Source organism: Nuphar pumila, chromosome 4 (assembly GCF_984573655.1).
Source record: "Nuphar pumila chromosome 4, dmNupPumi1.hap1.1, whole genome shotgun sequence".
Taxonomy (NCBI): domain Eukaryota; kingdom Viridiplantae; phylum Streptophyta; class Magnoliopsida; order Nymphaeales; family Nymphaeaceae; genus Nuphar; species Nuphar pumila.
The window spans coordinates 5,556,795-5,577,117 of record NC_143252.1 but is presented as its reverse complement, the minus strand read 5'-3'; the positions used below and the strand labels follow the sequence as shown (position 1 = coordinate 5,577,117).

The 20,323-nt window shown below is 36.6% G+C and overlaps 1 protein-coding gene across 2 annotated transcripts; it reads right to left on the bottom strand.

Annotated features, from left to right (window-relative positions):
• Positions 1–235: 235 nt before the first annotated feature.
• LOC149839156 (galactokinase-like) lies at positions 236–18,679 on the bottom strand. 2 transcript variants are annotated; one of them, XM_090002324.1, is made up of 13 exons: positions 18,508–18,679; positions 17,286–17,470; positions 11,285–11,331; positions 9,925–10,019; positions 9,675–9,757; positions 8,919–8,987; positions 8,472–8,657; positions 6,682–6,816; positions 1,801–1,935; positions 1,635–1,705; positions 1,042–1,119; positions 808–949; positions 236–575 (listed from the first exon to the last, which is right to left on the bottom strand). In XM_090002324.1, the coding sequence occupies exons 1-13, from the start codon at positions 18,665–18,667 to the stop codon at positions 465–467; spliced, it is 1,497 nt and encodes a 498-aa protein (XP_089858450.1). In that variant the 5' UTR covers positions 18,668–18,679; the 3' UTR covers positions 236–464. The 2 variants fall into 2 exon arrangements, with proteins under 2 accessions (XP_089858450.1, XP_089858451.1); XM_090002325.1 differs by having other exon boundaries at positions 17,286–17,431.
• Between the last annotated feature and the right edge of the window lie 1,644 nt (positions 18,680–20,323).

Sequence of the window (20,323 nt, the reverse complement as noted above, 5' to 3'; positions counted from 1 at the left end):
CTTGCACTAACAGCTCCTACCAAACAAGCCGAGCCCCCCTAAAAGGATCTCTACATTAAAAATATATATAAATTTACCATGTTTTGTAAGTTTCTCATCTGTTAATTTTTGCTCACATAAGTGTGAAAGTCGGCACACTTTTTTCAGAGTAAAACGTGGATGAAGTAAAATTAGTTTTATCTATTCCAAAATGCATGCTATCCGAAATCCATCGCCCAAAATGTGCAACTATACATGCCCTTGAACTCCTCAAATATAATTGCTGGGATTTAACTTTATATCCAGAATGGCCTGACTGAGTTTTGCCAACTGAATTGGCCCGGACCGAGTCAGACCAATCTATACAGATTGAACACAAGTGGATGCTCACAGCAGACGGCAATTTTATTCTGCTCTTCAACTAATGTGGATGACAAATGAAATGAAAACAGGAAGTACAAAAAAAAATGTGAAAAAACCAAATATTAAAACTTGAATATTGCGGCACCACTGGATGGCTTGGAAGCGAAGACATACTGACCAAGGTCATTGTTGCCAATTACGCCCTTGTCGATCCTGGACTGGTAGAATGCCTCCTGAGATAAAAAAATACTCCTTCAATCAGCATCCAGATTATCATGCACACTTCAATCCATCAAGTCCCAGCATGAAAATTGAGCAGAAAACAAAGAGCATATGCTACATGATCTTAAACCTAAAAATCACATTTTTTAACTTCATAGGTAGAACAAGGACGCACCGAAGGCATCACTTCCAAGTGGGATACTAGAATCAGTATTTTATTGAGAAAAAGAAACCAGAATCTACCTTCAAATTGAGGATGAATTCAGGGACTATATTTTCCTTCACTAGAGCTACCACACAACCACCCCATCCAGCTCCTGTTAGTCTTGCTCCTAGCGCTCCCTTTTCACGACAAACTTTTACTAGTTCCTCCAACTCAGGACAGCTAAAACAAATATGTAAAAGAAATGTAAAGAGAATGGCACATAAAGCAATAACGGGCACAAGAAAACATGTACACACACACACACAGCATGCCTGCACTCATACAGAACGCTGCAACTATGATGGCTCTCATTCATGAGCTCCCCTAGCTGCTTTAACATGTCACTGTCACTGTAAAAAAAACATCCATCTAATTGCATTAGCAATAAGAACCCCCAGGAAAAAATGAAAACCTAACAAGTGCAGTGCAAAATCATGGATCTCACTGGATACTCATAGTCTACAGAAATCTGACGCAAGTTGACATTGGTCAACCTAATCTTGACTTGTTTGCTAAGCTTGTTCTAGGTCGGTCAGTCTAGGTGACCAGAGTCCTTGCAGTACTCTGACTTAAATTGAGGCTTGGTTAAGTTGAGCTGATCATCCAAGTACTAAGGTAATCATGTTTCTACATGATAGATACAGACATCCAGATACTGAGACCACCAGCATCTTGGCTATGAAAAAAATCTATTTCCTTGTGATATTACTGCACAGATTTTATGATGGAGATGAGTTGCATGGTTGAACATGTGAAGTTATGAATTATGGAAGAATGCCACAACATCTGCACAAACTATATTTTGACCAAACTTCACTAAAACAGGGAAAAGAATATTACAAGTATCCACGTCTATAGCACACACCTGAGCTTTGATGATACAGTTTCCTTAAACAAGTGTACTCGCTTAGCTTCAGAATACACATGGGAAGCCCGCTGTAATATATAAGAGGACTTTTAGTTCAATTCAGCAATGACATGCAATTTTGCAGTATTATGTAACAAAAGCAAGAAATAGCTAGAGAAATGACCTGAAATAGCTTAAAATGTTTTGCAGCTCTAAGCACATCCAATGAGGTTGGAGAATTTTCAAATATAGATGTCAGAGTTTCCTGGGTGATCTTCTCAATAGCTTCAGCCGTGTAAGGCTCCTCTAGCAGAAATTCCTGAATAACAAGGAATACTAATTTATAATGTAGTGAAAAAATAACTCAATGTTGCTACAATAAACCCAGTTCTAGATGCTGCTGACACTCATTTTATAATGCTGATACATATTTACTAAGCATTTAATGATGTTGGTCAACATGAAAAAGCACAAAAAGATTTTCAAAGTAATTAACAATTCAGTAAGATCCACTGAATTCATACTTTTACAATATAGTGCAAAATATGGCAAAGCTAATAACCGAAAGCATGATCATGCAATGATCACAACTTCAAGCTTATTCCTTGATACTCGTCTTTATTGCATCATACATAGGAATCTTTAGACATTTCCTAATTTTAATTATATGATCTGCAAATTCAAGTATTTCATCTCTTGTTTTCCCACATGAAATGAATAAAGGTCATTCTCAAAAGTCCAATAGAGAGATGGACAGGATATGAAGCAATTTAGAAGTCGAGGTGGGTTAAAGTCGTGGCTAATTAGATATTTTTGGAAACTTCCATCTCTTGTAAGAGAAGCAGAAGGTTGGTTTTGAGCTTAATATTAATGCTTCTATGTTGACTGGTTCTAATATGATGAATCATAAAACTGACACCACTAAAATATAAAGGAAAATTTTTCTTCTGATGATTTTCCCTTGTGAAATTCATGTTTTTTAAAAATAAAAAAAATATTAGTACATGAGCAATCTCCTTATCTCTGTTTAACCAGTATATCTTTTCAAGAACAATGATCATACAAGGTGCACATTGTGGAAGCTCGAGCATGATTTTTTTTCAGCTTTCACAAAGTTGCGGTATACCAGAGGTAAAAAGACCATAATATTCAACATTTTACAACAACAACAACTACGCCTTCATCCCAAAACAATTGGGGTCGGCGATATGAACCAAAAAAGAAAATCATTCTGGGTCTTCCACATGAATCATGCTCCTCCAATCATTTCTATCCAATGTCGTGTCCTCAGTGAGGTTCAAAGCATTCATATCCTTTCCTATCATCTTCATCCAAGTCTTCTTAGGCCTAACCCGACCTCTTTTAACTAATATATTTTCTCATTTCTCCATCCTTCTAACTGAAGCATCATTAGGCCTTCGCCGAATATGTCCAAACCACCGTAAACGATTCTCTCTCATCTTATTTTCAATGGATGCAACGCCTACCTTCTTATGTATCTCCTCGTTTCGAATCTTATCTTTTATTGTATTTTCACACATCCATCTAAGCATACGCATCTCAACTACACTCATTTTTTGAATATGATGTCTCTTGGCAGCCCAACATTTCGTACCATATAGTAAAGCAGGCCTAATTGTCGTCCTATAAAACTTTCCCTTTAACCGCAATGGCATTCTACGATCGCACAACACTCCCGTTGCACTTTTTCATTTCATCCACCCAACCTTTATCCTATGATTTATATCTCCATCAATTTCTCCATACTTTTGAATGATAGATCCCAAATATTTGAAACAGTCATCCACTGGTTTTTCTTGCTCACCAAGCTTCGCTACACTCCCATCACTACTTTGTTGCTTACTAAACCGACATTCCATATATTTTGTCTTACTCTTACTCAACTTAAAATCTCTTGCTTTCAATGTTTGTCTCCATAATTCTAACTTAGCATTAACCTCAGCTCTAGACTCATCAATCAAAACAATATCATCAGCAAACAACATACATCACTGCACATTTTCTTGAATTAATCTCGTAAGTTCATCCATCACTATAGCAAATAGAAAAGGGCTTAATGCAGATCCTTGATGTAACCCAACCGTTATAGGAAAATTGGTTGTCACCCCTCCACAAGTGCGGACATTGGTTACTACTCCTTCGTACATATCTTTAATTATACTAATGTACTTGAGAGAAACACCTTTCTTCATCATTGTCCACCAGAGAACATCCCTAGGTACTCTATCGTATGCCTTCTCCAAATCAATAAAAACCATATGCAAATCTTTGTTCCTCTCTATATCTCTCAATAATTGTCTAAGAAGATGTATAGCTTCCATATTTAATCTTTCAGGCATAAAACCAAATTGATTCTTCGATATCATGACAACCTTCCTCAACCTATACTCAATCACCCCCTTCCAAAGTTTCATAGTATAACTCATGAGTTTTATACCACGATAGTTTGTGCAATCTTGTATATCACCCTTATTCTTATATAGAGGGACCAAAGTACTCTTCCTTCACTCATTAGGCATCTTATTTGTCCGTCAAATCTTGTTAAAAAGATTTGTCAACCATTTTAAACCTTTCTCACCCAAGTATTTCCAAGCCTCGATAGGTACACCATCTGGGCCAACTGCCCTTCTTGATTTCATTTTCTTCAAAGCCTCTGCAATTTCTTTCTTTTGAATCTTGCGCATAAAGTCATGATTCATCTCATGAAAAGGAATGGACAAGTCTCCAAGATCCTGAGCATGACTTCCATTAAATAGCTTATCAAAATAATCTTTTCATCTCTCCTTAATCTCCTATATTTGACTAAAACCCTTTGCGTTTCATCTTTGATACATCTAACCATACCCAAATCCCTCGATTTCCTATCTCTCATCTTTGCAAGCCTATAAATATTATTCTCGTCCTCTTTGGTATTCAACTTATCATAAACCTCCTTATATACCTTATCCCTCGTGTTTCGAACTACTTTTTTTAGCTTCCTTCTTTGCTATCATCTACTTCTCCAAATTCTCATTATCACGACTCTTACTTAGATTTTTATAACACTCTCTTTTAACCTTAATAGCTAATTTGACATCCTCGTTCCACCATGATGTATCCTTACTTAGCAGTGCACCGCCTTTAGACTCACCCAATACCTCCTTAGCCACCTTTCTCATGTCACCCGCTATCTTATTTCACATTGATTATGAATCCTCCTCGAGGCACCAATCAGCTTCCTTAACTACCTGCTCTATAAACATTCCTTGTTTAGCTCCTTTCAGTGTCCACCACTTAATTCTAGGATTTATCCTATGTCTATTATTTTTGCGGTATTTTCTAATTCTAAAATCTAAAATTAAGACTCTATGTTGTGTAGCTACACTTTCTCCCGGTATAACCTTACAATCGATGCAACAACCCCTATCTCTCTTTCTAAGTAGGAAAAAATCTACCTGACTCGTATTAACCCCACTTTTAAATGTTACTAGGTGAGACTCCCTCTTCCTAAACCAAGTGTTTGCTAAGATCATATCATAGGACAAACCAAAATCTAAAATCCTTTCTCCATTTTCGTTTCTTTCTCCTGTACCATAGCCTCCATGGATACTCTCAAATCCATCCCTACTAATGCCTACATGTCCATTAAGGTCACCGCCGATGAAAAGTTTTTCTCCATAAGATATCCCTTGTACTACTCCATCTAAATCTTCCCAAAATTGACGCTTAATGGAATCATCTAAACCTACTTGAGGTGCATAAACACTAATAATATTAATAATATCCGTACCTAATACTAATTTAATAAGTAAAATCCTATTACCCTTCCTACGGACCTAAACTACATTATCTATAAACTCACGACTAATAACAATCCCTGCTCCATTCATATTCCTATTTATTCCTGTATACCAAATCTTATATCCCCAAGGTTCTATCACCTTTGTTTTCTCGCCTACCAATTTGGTCTCTTGTAGACATAAAATATCCATCTTTCTCCTACACATAACATCTACTAACTCTACCAACTTACCAGTTAAAGATCCTATGTTCCAAGTGGCTAACCTAATTTTATGGTCTTGAACTATATTCTTTACCCCCACCCATCCAACAAAGTGAGGGAACCCTTGCCTATTTGACACCACACCCGGGCGCCGGTGTGACGCATCGCTTCTGGGCGACGACCTAGTAACCCTTGCCCATTTATCACTGCCTCCGGGCCTATAGAGTACAGAGCGTCGCTCAGTAGGGAACGCCCCAACGAAATTCTCATATTGGTTCATATTCATAGGGTGTGACTAAGTTTTTCCCTCCTCCTTTATCCGGGCTTGGGACCGGCAGTGTATAACTAATACACAGGCGGAGTATAACTAAACAGTTCAACATTTTAAAATCATAAAAAATCCTTTGATGACTTTTTCTGATATTTGTCATTTGTTGAATCTTTTAAATCTAAAATTTTTAATTGGTGAACAACCTTTAGGTGGAGTTTCAGCAATATGCATGGACGCTTCATTGATAGCGTTTAGGGTAAAAGGAAAATGGTTGATAAAACCCTATTCCTCACCTTAAAGCCAAACTCTTCATGAGTCTCTTATAATCCTCTAATTTAAATCAACTCTGGAATTCTATTGTGGTTGTAAAAATATACAATCACATTAGCTGATGAAATTGTCCTGTTTAAACAAACTCAGCAGGCGTCATTATAATTTTCTTTGCAATTATCATTGAATATTTTCAATTTCAGATTTTACTTTGCGAAATATTGACAGATTTTGTAATACTTGCTGCAACTTAGCTGATTGATTTCTTTTGTCAATTTATTGATCAGATCCAACTTGTGGCTCTACAAGTTCCAGATCCAATTTAGTATTACAAAATTGGTTCTATAGCTCATTGCAAGAAAAAATTTATGTTCTTCCATTTATGGAAATTATGTAATGACTAGATTACAGTTCTTATTCTAAATAAACTTTATGGACATAAAAAAAAATCTCAAAAGCAAGAACTTCCTCAGGATCAACATCAATAAAAAAAATAGTGGTGAAAGTAATTGAATTCATACCTTGATGGCAAGAAGCGGCTCTGAGGAGCCACGATCATTAGCAAAAGATACACATAGTCCCTCAACATCAGAAAGTGTTTTCACCTTTTTGGTAGCTTCTTTTGGTTCCATGCCAAGCTTTATAGCTAGGATAATCTGTAAATGCATTTATTGCCTTCATCAGCATTGGTACAAAAAGTTAAAGCATAATTGAAGTGCATGATGAAGCATGATTTAGTATGCATATGTCAACAGATGTACATGCAACTGTTAACATCAAGGATACTAATTAAAAAGGTTGCTAAGATACTATGACCCTAACAATAAAGAATACCAAAGTGGCGCTTTATATTTGTGGGCATCAAGGGCATGTCAGAAGATCTAAGAATAAGTTGAGTTGAATTCCTTGAGATAAGTTTTCTTTTTTTTGTTATGGAAAAAAAAGTGAAGTGGAGTTCCTTAGCATGAATCCAGACAATCCTTTTTCTCCAAAAAGTGAGAATCGTTTATGATGGTTTGGGCATATTCGGCGAAGGCCTAATGATGCTCCGGTTAGAAGGATGGAGAAATGGGAAAATATATTAGCTAAAAGAGGTCGGGGTAGGCCTAAGAAGACTTGGATGGAGATGATAAGAAAGGATATGAATGCTTTGAACCTCACCGAGGACATGACATTGGATAGAAATGATTGGAGGAGAAGAATTCATGTGGAGGACCCAGAATGATTTTCTTTTTGGTTCATATCGCCGACCCCAATTGTTTGGGATGAAGGCGTTGTTGTTGTTGTTGTTGTTGTTGTTGTTGTTGTTGTTGTTATGGCAGAGAACCTGGGTGATTTTGTCAGAATGACCAAGTGCGTCTGTGCATGCATGTATGTATACTTGTGTGTGTGAGTGACCTCCAAATAAATAAATGCAAAACTAACACATCTTAATATGCTGGATCGTGTAATGTCTTTTACTGGTCACCATGAAAAAAAAGGAAAAAAACAAAAAAGCAGCCATATAGTGGTGCATATCTTTTTTCGCTACATCAAGGACGTGAAGCAAATCTCACTATGAACATTAACCCCAACACTTAAAGAAAACAGTTCAACAATAAAGAGGAAATGACTTATGGTTGCCTGATCAACCATATATGTGCAACAACAAGTACACCTAACTTTTGAACCCATGGATTTGCACTTGGTCCATCAAAGCAGACCAATTAATCAACTTGATGACCAAACCTGATCAACCGTTCTTTACCAACCATATATGATCAGGGTCCCGATTATATGCTTTCATGGACACCTGATCAACTTAACTAGACACACTTGACATTTGAAATATTTGCTCTTCTACTCCAACCTATACCTAGTCAGTCACACCTCAACCATTCAGCTAAGCTAATTCTCATGGATAAGTAGATAGCCAAAGTTAATAGTCTGCACTCTAGCAATGTAACAGCGGGAACATTAATGGATATGATTGATGCAACAGAATGAGAATACACACATTTGCCATAAAAGGACATACTCATTTTTGCATTTGTAAATGTGAAGTGGAAGTAGGCTCATGTTAATGGCTGAGTTAAAGACTTAAAGTTGAGTCATCTCAACCAAAGACAAGTTGGGCTGAAATCGTATAGTTGACAAAAGAAAATATTTGTAAGAGGAGAATGGAATGCATGAAGTGCAGATTAACATCACTAGTCAAAATTAGCCCTCAGATTTCTGGAGATAACTGCCGACTCAATCAGACACATAAAAAAAGAAAAACATTACCATTCTTTGCTTTTAAAAAAAAAAGAAAAAAAAAACAGAAACTTACAGCTGCAAGGCGACATTCTACAACCCGGTTATTGTAATTTGTTGCTGCAGTCACTGCTTTCTGGGATTCAGCCAATGAATGAGCAATGACAAAGGTTCCACCTTCTGGTAGTTGCACATCACTTGCACGTATTGGATTAAAATCAATCAGCTCAGCAAAACCAGGTTTAGCCATGATCGAGATTGCCTAACCAATGTTGAGGAAACATTTTGCCAATTAATCACCCAGAAACATCAAATTGTCCATAATTATCAAATAATCCATCTTGATAGCATAATTCCACTCCATATCAATAAGAAACAATGAACAGCAGATGAAAACTAAAATAATTATGGTAAACATCAAAGCCAAAAATTTAACTAAAAACTATTATGATAAAATTGCTTTTCCTTTTCAACCACGAAGCAATCACAAAAAGTATAAGAAATAGAAACAAACATTGCTTACTTGATCCATTCCACCTGACTGAGTTCCAATATGACGCTCACAGTCACATGTAAGTTGGGCAATTTCTTTCTGAAAAGTAGAACCATCATCCAAATGTGCAGTTCAAGAATGTATCATTCACATAATTCCAGAAAACTAAAAAGAAAAATTTTGACATGAATGGTCTGAAAAGAAATGATATATAGCTATTGACAGCAGGAGCAAAATATGTTGACTAAAGAAGACACCATAAATTGCACTTAACTGTTCAGTGTGAAGAAGAGCAAAAAAAAAAGCTTTTTCTAAGGCATGTAAGGATGGGTGGTCGTGTCCTCAACCCGGAGTTTTACCTGGCAGGGAGGCGGGCCCATTAGGTGACCCGGACCCCAGTTCTCAGTGAAGATTTTCCTTCATCATAAATAATAATAATAATAATAATTGCCAAAATTCATAATTTCATGTAAAAAGCAAAACAAAAATCAGGAATTTTAGAAACAGTGTCTCTAATAATAATCTTCAACACATACCCACATCAAATCTTTAACAAAATGCTTCCATGCTTGATATACTGACAAGACTCTCAGTTTAAAGTTCAAAGGATCCTTAGAATTGAAAGGGATTATTTAGTCTTGCACATAGGTTGTATACAAGTACAGTCTGAAGAGAGATGGACAGAATTTTTAGCTTGAAATCGACAGTAGTGGCACCCATGCCTTTAATTGGAGTAAACACAAAGGCAGCCTTTATGTAGCAACCTTATAATACGTATAGCTGTACCTTTGGAAAATTCACATCAAAAGCTGCCATTATTGCAATTGTAGATGAACAAACAAATGCTGCTGAGCTTGATAATCCAGACCCTGTATAGGCAAGTAATCAAACAGTTTAGAGCATCCAACTTAAAAACAAAAAAAAACTACCAAACGTGACTTCCAAATAAGATATTTTCACTCCATTCAGCAATGAACGCATACTCGGTATCTACATCTACAATATGGAAAAGAAACATATAATATAAGTACAATACCAGTAGGAACAATGCCATCAACAAGAATATCTAGCCCAACAGGCACACCAACATCTATTCCTTTTGATCTAGCATATTCGTAATACCCCTTGTATCTGCAGGACAAAACTGTATCATGAACCACATGAAAGCCATATTGATATTGGCGGTTTGCAGTGAAAAGGTGAAACAATATAAAGTGATCTCTTCCAAGAGGTTTGCAGGGTGCAACAATCTAATCTAGCAGACTCCATGTGCACATGTGCACTTGCATGAATGCATGTGTTTGCCATGGACTGCATGAAATTCAAATCCACATTGGTGGTTTGCACTTTGCAGTGAATATGTGAAATGGTTATAGTGTGATTACTCTTGTGCAATACCATCTAAATTCCTTTTCTTAAGAAACTCCTAGGGATTTGCAAGGTTCAACAATCTTAATATAGCAGACCCCACACACGCATATGTTCATATCATAAAGAAAAATTATCTAATATGCTTGGGAACTAGGCAAATCCTCTCAGACGTCTATCCATTAGGATATATCCAAGGACCATTTTGTAAAGTGGGATGCACAAATGCAATTTCAACTGTTCAATTTATCATCATTTAAAATTTGGAACTTATGACCTATTGGCTTGCTGATTAAAATAGCAATCAGATCAGTCCACATTAAATGTACCTTAAAGTATAGAACTAGTTTTGATAATTGGATTTACCCAAATTCATGACTAGGTATCATGCACAACAAATATGTACACACTCACTCACACACATGTATATGCATGTGTACATAGCACACACACGTGTGTGTGGATATATATAGGTGGTAGGTGCCTACCACGAGCCTACCAGGCTTTGGAAGGATTTTTTCTATTTTTTATAAAATCTTACCATATAGATGTGATCTACATGCTTGATTTTATAGGAATCTACTCTTGGATAGTCTAATTTTGACACAGTTAAGTTTTATAAGATTTAAACAGTTTACAATTTTCAAAATTATTCAATGCTTAAAAATCATCTTTTTTATCGAAAAAACATATCCAAGTGTCATTTCCTAGCAAATTGATGATACCGAATCTGCCAGCCAGGTAGTCTATTACAAGTGGAAAGGTAGTTTTGAAGACTGAAAGCTATGATGTGCTATTTAATAGCTAGCCAACCAGCCCACCCAAAGTTCTATAGAAATGACTTGATTGTATCATGAATCCAAAGTGTGGTCTCAACTACCAGTGATTTTGTCATTTTGTGCACTCAAGTCAGTAAGAATATAAACAACAGTATGTCCGCATAGATTTCACAAGTACATTGATAACTATAAAAATTAAGAACAATAACAAAGGAGACAATCTTAAGCTAGAGGAAAAGTGCCTCTCACCCACAAATAAAATAGTGCCCCCATTTATGGTTCTTCAAATCAATATCCTGCAGAATTCAAGCATGAGGAGTAAAGTATAATTCTTATCAAGTCTTGTACATCAGAAAGTCCAGAAATGGAAGAGGATAACTCTAAATTGCAAGGTATATCACAGGAAGCATTATATCCTAACACTAAAAGGTTATATTGCTAGCAGTGTTGTGAAAAGCGTTGAGGCGTAGCGATGCGCTCCACCAAAAACCGAGGCGAGGTGTAAGCCTCGAGGCATAAAGCGTAAGCCTCAAATATTTTTTTTTGAAAACTTTAAAAAATTATAAAAAATATCTAAAAATATAAATAAATAAAGAAATGCTTTATTGATGAAATAACAACCAATAAGAAATAGAAAATCTCAAATAAGTACTAACAAATATGAGATTAACATATAAAAGTAACTAAAAACTGATTACATAACTGGAAAATATATGAGATTAACCAAAAAAAGTTAAAATATACTAAGAAACTGATTACATAACTGAAATAACTGGAAAATATATGAGATTAACCTACAAAAGTTAAAATATATGAGATTATTCTAAAAAATATGAGATTAACATATAAAAGTAACTAAAAAAATGATTACATAACTGGAAAATATATGAGATTAACCAACAAAAGATAAAATATACTAAGAAACCGATTACATAACTGAAAAATATATGAGATTAACCAACAAAAGTTAAAATATATGAGATTATTCTAAAAAATATGAGATTAACATATAAAAGTAACTAAAAAACTGATTACATAACTGGAAAATATATGATATTAACCAACAAAAGTTAAAATATACTAAAAAACTGATTACATAACTCGAAAATATATGAGATTAACCTACAAAAGTTAAAATATATGAGATTATTCTAAAAATATGAGATTAACATATAAAAGTAACTAAAAAAATGATTACATAACCGGAAAATATATGAGATTAACCAACAAAAGATAAAATATACTAAGAAACTGATTACATAACTGGAAAATATATGAGATTAACCAACAAAAGTTAAAATATATGAGATTATTCTAAAAAATATGAGATTAACATATAAAAGTAATTAAAAAACTAATTACATAACTGGAAAATATATGAGATTAACCAACAAAAGTTAAAATATACTAAAAAACTGATTACATAACTGAAATAACTGGAAAATATATGAGATTAACCTACCAAGGTTAAAATATATGAGATTATTTTAAAAAATATGAGATTAACATATAAAAGTAACTAAAAACTGATTACATAACTGGAAAATATATGAGATTAACCATCAAAAGTTAAAATATACTAAGAAACTGATTACATAACTGAAATAATAGGAATATATATGAGATTAACCTACAAAAGTTAAAATGTATGAGATTATTCTAAAAAATATGAGATTAACATATAAAAGTAACTAAAATACTGATTACATAACTGGAAAATATATGAGATTAACCAATAAAAGTTAAAATATATTAAGAAACTAATTACATAATTGAAATAACTGAAAAATATATGAGATTAACTAACAAAAGTTAAAATATAGTAATATACTAAGAAACTGATTATATAACTGAAATAACTGGAAAATATATGAGATTAACCTACAAAAATCTTGTTGATCATGTCTCAGAAATCTTTTTGTAATTTTTTTTTTGCGCCTTGAGGCACAGAGGGACGCGCCTCAAGGCGAGGCGCGCCTTTTGCGCCTCAAGGCGCATTTTTGATAGCACTAATTGCTAGTAATCATCCTTTCCACAATTAAAAGCATTCCAACAGGTCCCTTAGAAATTTAGAATGGTGAGATTGTTTGGGGAAGCATTTCAGGAGACAATGATGCCCAAAAGCTTCAGTGAGTGCCTGAATGTATTATTACCTTTAAGTAATACCATTGTCTGTTCTTTACCATTTAAAACTTCATAATGCTCTGAAACTGTTCTATCCTTATGGCTGTAACTGTAGATTAGATCATCTGCTTGCAAAAGGTCATCCTGACTTTTAGCATATCAAAGTGAAATGTGCACCTGCTCTCCAAAGATCTGAAACTTTATAAACAACATCAAACCAATACCTATAAATTTTTTAATCCCCTGAAACTCTGGCAGACTTAACCATGTTATCTCTGGTACTCCCTAAGAATGACATTTAGGGATGGCAGTGGACCGGGGGAAAGCGGGGCCCCGCCTCGCCCCGTTTGGACCGGGGATGAAGGGTATGAAACGGGGATGGAGGCGGGGACGAAGGTTAAAATCCATCCCCGTCCGGGGGTGGAGGCGGGGATGGACTGGCACGTTCCCCCGCCCCGCCCCGCCCCGCCCCGCCCCGCCCCATCCCCGCCCCGGCCCCGCCCCATCCCCGCCACATCCCCGCCCCCAACCCTTTATATTTTTACTGTTTACTAACCCTAACTCCCTTCCCTAATTTCCTAACCCTGGAGCCGCCGAGCCGGGCCGTCGCCTCTTCCCCTTCCCCATCCGCATTATCATTGTAGCCGGGCCGTCGCCGACCACCATTGGCCGTCGCAGGGGGAGGCCTCCACCGTTGGCCGTCGCAGGGCCGTCGCCGATCTCCGACTCGTCCTCGGCGACGCTTGGGTGCGAATGCACACCAAGAAGCTTCGGCAGTACGTCGCTAACTACGAGCGCATGGCGTGGAGCGAGGTCGTGGCGGCCATGGCGGAGATGCCGGTGGTGATCGATGCCGAAAGCGCGAGGCGGGCTTTCAGGCGGTTCAACTCCGCCTTCGAGGAGGCATACCGGGCGCAGACTGCGTCGATCGTGGTGGAGGACATGAAACGGGGATGAAGGCGGAAACGGGGACGGGGCGGGGACGGGGCGGGGGTGGAGGACATGAAACGGGGATGAAGGCGGGGGTGGAGGATAAAATCCATCCTCGCCGCGGAGGCGGGGCCGGGGTGGAGGATAAAATTTTGAGGCGGGGCGGGGGTGGAAACCTCGTCCCCCGCCCCGCCCCACTGCCATCCCTAATGACATTACCACCACACTGTTTGTCTGCATCTTCTTCAGATGGCATACCCTCACTTCCTCAATCTCCCGTTTTAACAGACCTTCCTAGTTTTGTCAAAGCACAGAGATTGACTTCTATAACATGTGATTTAACTCCTACCAGGTCAAATTTCATCAGGTCCTGCAAATCCTTTCAGTTCAGACATCCTAACCACATCATGAAGTATTCTTGTCATAACAATAGTGACAGCCTTCAAATAGTATCAAACAACGAACAACCATTTAATCAATGTTATCAAAAGTACTAATTTAGACCTAGATAGTGAGTATTGCCACTTGGCTGACCTGCCATAAGCCTCGAGAGACATGGATTTTGTTAATCAAATTAAGTTTTCAAACAAAAAAACAAAATTATATGATAAACATAACTGCCAAAATCCATAAACTCTATGAAAAAAAAAGGTACACAAATGCGTGACAAAATATATGCACGTTCAGGAAACATGCAATAAACCATTGTAGCAAATTGACATGAAAAAATCATATTCATCAATTTATGTAGATTAAGTTTATTAACCATCATAAAGGATCCCATACCTTTAATTCCAAATCCCCACATAACCTTTTAAATAAAATATAGGGGGCAAACCCTCTAGAATGCTTCCACCCAATAAAGTCAATAATAGCCCAAAGAGACACTAAAAACACATTTTTTGTGGTTTCTAAGGTGAATCTTTAGGCGACCAAGATAAGGCCTCACGTACTAGCATGTGTTCCCCATCTCGGCCAATTTAGAGCCTAGTAGCTAGCCTGGTCCATGCCTATAGTAGCTGACCAGGAGTGTCACCTAGCCAGACTAGGTGACTACGTGACCAGGCTCGATACATGTGCAATTTTTTTATTATTTAATGACTTCTAATTCCATTTACCCTAAAATCTAAGCAGGAAAGTTACACAAACCACTAGATTCTTTACATCAAATAACTCTTTAAAACCAATAAAAACCAGTAAGCTTTCCTTACAAATCAAAACTGATGGTCTGCGATAGTGAAACCACAAAAGATATTCCATAAAAGAATGTGATTTATGAACAATATATTACAGGAAAAAATACAACAGAGAAGACAAAAACATAAGCAAGCAAACCAGATACAATTCAGCAAATATGAAAACAAGCATGAAAGCAGGCAGGTTTGCTTGGATAATGAATGCCCTCAAGTGTAAGGTGCAAAACAATACAAAAACAAATAGCTCGTACATTTTGAATCTCCATAAAGAAGAGAGATACCCATAAGTATGTGAACCATCAATAAAATTCAGAAAATAAGCATTGCGATGAACACAAAAAAAAACATGAATAAATGTACTTCAGGACAAGCAGATGCAAGTATAAGGTGCAAAATCATCAAAAAACCAATGTACCATCTATAATCTGAATCTCCCATTCTGCTAATATTTTTCTCTTCAGTTCACTAGCTTAAACCTGCTCTTCCTAAATAAACCACATATGCTTAAATGAGATGAATATGGATGTCATCAATATGTGACAATAGTACCCTTGAATTTGACCTTAAAGTGTGCAGGCACCAATGTAATATTTGCTGCACTAATTATCGATATACTAGTCTCCCTCGTCGGGTTCTTATCCCTCCATGTATGTGATACCTTATGTTTTTTATCTCACAAAAATCACTGGAGTGTTTTTGCAGATATGCTCCATCAAAAATTAGTCTTCCCGTTGATGACAAAGGCATAAGTTAGACTAACGATCTCATCACTGCATCTCCTGTTCTTGCTTCTTTCTTCTCTAGCAAGAAATAACGCTAGTGTAGAACTTCCCTGAAAACAGAACTTAAAGAATGACTTATTAAATATATGACCTACATTTAAGAAATTATGAATATATTTCCACAAAAGAATCAGCTCATTCAATATTGTCATTCCTGATCTTTGTATCCACCAAAACTCTCATGGCACCAACCCATCTCCCAAAACAGATTAATTATCTAAAATATTCTCAGCAAGGGGTAGATGCTACAAAGAATGCATTTTTATCTGCTCATCCAAACAACCCTTTTATTTTCAATTTTTCCTCTTTTATAAGTGAACCACATCAGATAGCTCACTTAGGCTCCTCCTTACCTTTGGACAATTTTGGAATGAACAATCACAGTTAACTGCTGATTGTTACCAAAGTGAGTCACACCTCCATTCAAGGGTGTAAATAATTCTCGTCAAATCCAATGTGAAGAGAAATCTTTCTCAAATTAAACCATGCATAAGTCTACTATGCAATCCTACAGGTTTCAACCTGTAGTCAAGGGAACGTAAACCCATTATCGGATCGGAAAGGCCCCTTCAAGAAAACAAAAGCGCTAACGCACCCTTTACTTATTGAGAACGAAATTTTTGCCTTTTGATAGTTGAGAAAGATGCACTTCAATCCGTTGTTTGTTGGGTTTCAAAAGGCATATGGAGCCCTCCCATCACACTCTGTAGAAAGTGAAGTCCCTCTCTTCTTCGGCCTCTCTTTAGTTTGGCCGGTCTTCAACTACAAGGACTCAACAATTCGCCGCCTGCCTTTTTTTTAGAATATATTATGGTCGTCAATCTCCAGCCACATGCATTCATCCCTTTAAGAGGAAGTTGGCATGAGAGGGCACTTTTGAGAGTTTGTGACTAAGGTCTATGAAAGTGATACTCTAACCACTGAATCAAGTAGGTCGAGTAAAGTAAGAAAAAATAGACCAACATTGCTATAAGAGAAAGCCAACTAAAGCGCAACCGGACTTCTCGGCCTATGAAGGCTCATGAGTAGACTGCAAACGTAAAGTGTAGACTTGGCCTACAAGAGCAAAGCTATGCGAGATTGGATGCGAGCAAAGCTACCTCTTGTTATGTACGTACGAAAGCCTACAACTACTATCTATTAACCAAATCTCCAATCATACAAAAAACCTAAAGAGGTAGACAAATCAAATGAGTGATGGAAGAATGACGACCTTACCTGGTCTGGGTCAGCAGGATAATTACATGTATCATACTTTGGATTCACATTTGATATACGAAGAGCCTTTTGTGTTTCTCCAGCATCATGTTTGCGGATGGCAACTATCGTATCTTGCCTTATGGCCATTGGCAACACTGAGTAACCTTCATAGTCAATATGCTCACCAATCAAATTAACTCGACCTGTGAACAAGATACAAGCTAAACATGCAGTACTGCGTAATCTCACCAAGAGCTAAAGAAAATCGGATGAACAATAACACAACAAATATTCCTTACGTTTCTTGATGCGCTAGAACCAATGTAAAACCTAGGACAACAAATATCCTAATGTAATCAACAAGAGAATGTGATGCTTGCACAGAAAAGAAGTCCAGCATTGCAAAAGTATCATAGAAAAGACAAACAGACCCATTCAAATGAAATGCAAACAGATCATTGCTCAAATGAAAAACTTCCTGGATTAAAAAAAACTGCTTTTAAGCTCAAATCCAAACATGAACTCTTAATAAACAAACAGAAAACGGATACTCGGATAGAAACTCACCCCAATCACTCAAAACACGAAAAATTAGAAGCATAATGGTCAAGATCTTCAGGGCAAAACGAACATATGTACATTTGATCGCAAAGATAAGCAAAAAATCAACACAAACCCCCAAAAAATTTACAAATTAAACGAAATAAAAAAAACACATTAGGCAAGAACTGCTATAATTGATTGTCAGAAACTACAAAAAAATATAACATTTGAAAAAATAAAGGAAAATTTTTGTCACGAGAAGCCCTAGGTTATCTTCTTCACGAGAAAACTCAAAGAAGAAAAAGAGAGAAACATCTACGTATCAACTATCAAGAAAGAAGATCAATTCGAACTTGCAAAATCAGAACATATAGAAGAAGAAGAACCAGCAACAGAGCAAAACAGAGATCTCCAAGTTTTTTGAGTGATAGATATAAGAAGAAGAAAAATCTCGAAACTCCAAAAAAGAGAAAAAGATCACCGAACTACCAAACTCCGGTACACGCATTCACCTGAAAAGGAAAAACAAGATCAAGACAAACAACAACCGATTTTTTTGAAAGAAAAGTCCAGCACAACCGATTTTTTGAAAGAAAAGGCAAACAACAACCGATCAAATATCAAAATCAGACGCTTGGAATAACGAATAAGCAGAAATCAACAAAATCCGCAAGAGAAAAGAAGAAGAAGAAAATACCAGGGGCCCTGGCAAAGACGTCAGGGTGGGAGCCGTAGATCTCCAAGAACTTGGCCTTCAGCTTCTCGAATCTCATGGAAGCCTCGTCCAAGAGCGATCCCTCGCCGTAAACCGGCTCCAACGCCGAGAAGATCGGCACCGGCAGCTCCTCCTGCGCCATCTCTCTCTCTCTCGTCTCTTCTACTCGGAAGGAAATGATGGCGATCGTAATCGCTCTTATCCTTAATCCTTGATTGATTATCCGTGGGGACCAGTGGCGGAGCTAGGAATCTGAGCTCGGGCGGGCGCAAATGTACAATCAACAGGGAAAATAAATACTAGTGAACCATACTAAAAAAACATCAAATTATTCTAAAACATAATCCAAAGTCACTTCATTTTAAAAAACACCACATCAAAACCCTAATTCTTACGCCTAAATGCTAATTAAAAAAATGCAAAAAAATACTAAAACCTAATTAAATATTTATGTTATTTAAAAAATAAATAAATAACATATATCTTATGTTCTAACAAACATCATTCATATGTGTGCTAATTGAAAAAACAAACCCTTAACATTTAAAGTTTTAACTAGAATCAAATATTATTAAAAATAAAAACACAAAAATACTTAATTAAATATTTATCTCATTTAAAAAATCAAAATAAATTATCTATATGTTAATTGAAAAAAGTGCAAAAAACTTAAATTTTAATTAAATATTTATGCTATTAAAAAAACTAAATAAAACATCCACTTCTAAAATCTTAACAAACATTATTCATATATATAATAATTAAAAAAATAAAACCCCTAAAATTATATGTCTATAACTAAAATCGAATCAAATTTAATGTTGATTGAAAAAAAAATGCATAAATACCTAAATGTTAGAAAAAAAGATCAAACACCAACCAAGTTTTGAATTAATGTGATAACAAACAAAATTTAGGATGTTAAAAAAAACTCTAGTACCAAACACAATTTTAGAATTCCACCAAGCATACCCTACTTTTGAAATACAAACTTAGAGATAATGATACTCAAAACATCAAATTCATTAACTAAAAAGATACCCACAACTCTAAAAGAAACGGGGACCGAATCCCCCCTTATTTCCCAGGCACCCACCAAAATCCAACTAGAAACAATTTGAAATGGAACAAAAATGAAAACAACCTCAAATTCTTCGGCAACAACTAAAAATTAGAGAATCCTAAATCAGTTGGAAATTGAAACGAAGAAGATAACCCTAGACCCAATTTTTAACAAACAATTCCTATCTGAACCACCACATGATAGGTGTTGGATCGAGCACACATGGTTTGAGAGAAACTGTGAGGGTCAGACTAGTAGACAATGTCTGAATTCGAACTTGGAGTGGGTGCCAAAAACATGGTGGGGAATGAGTTGAGTATGTAAGTAGGACACATGCAGAGAGAGAGAGAGAGACCTAGCCCTCATTTTAGGGGTGCGGCGATGCGCATGCACTGTAGTGTTATGCCTCGCGTGCACGACCATGGCAGTGCGTGTCATGGCATAACCATGCACTTTTTTCACTTGTTTAAGCTTTGTACAACATTACCTAAAGCCCAGCGTGGCTCACATGGCCCATGATGGCCTTGTAAATAGCTTAGGAGGAGACGTGGTGCCAAGAGTTCCATGCCAACGAGTGCCCATGTTGCCTCCTCATGGCTAGAGAGAACTTCTTAGAATTTTTATGGTTCTCCATGTGTTTTTGGGGTTCCTCCTATCCTTGGGGAGTCAGTACCCATAACACCTTTAGAAAGGGACTCATTGTTAGGTAGAGCTCCTCTCACAGGCCCATTTTTC

Coding starts and splice junctions, on each gene's coding strand:
- LOC149839156 (XM_090002324.1), bottom strand. CDS start 18,667: ATGGCGCAGGAGGAGCTGCCGGTGCCGATCTTCTCGGCGTTGGAGCCG. Junction 6,817..8,471: donor TAGAATGTCGCCTTGCAGCT/GTAAGTTTCTGT, acceptor ATGCATTTACAG/ATTATCCTAGCTATAAAGCT. Junction 1,706..1,800: donor AACATTTTAAGCTATTTCAG/GTCATTTCTCTA, acceptor TATATATTACAG/CGGGCTTCCCATGTGTATTC.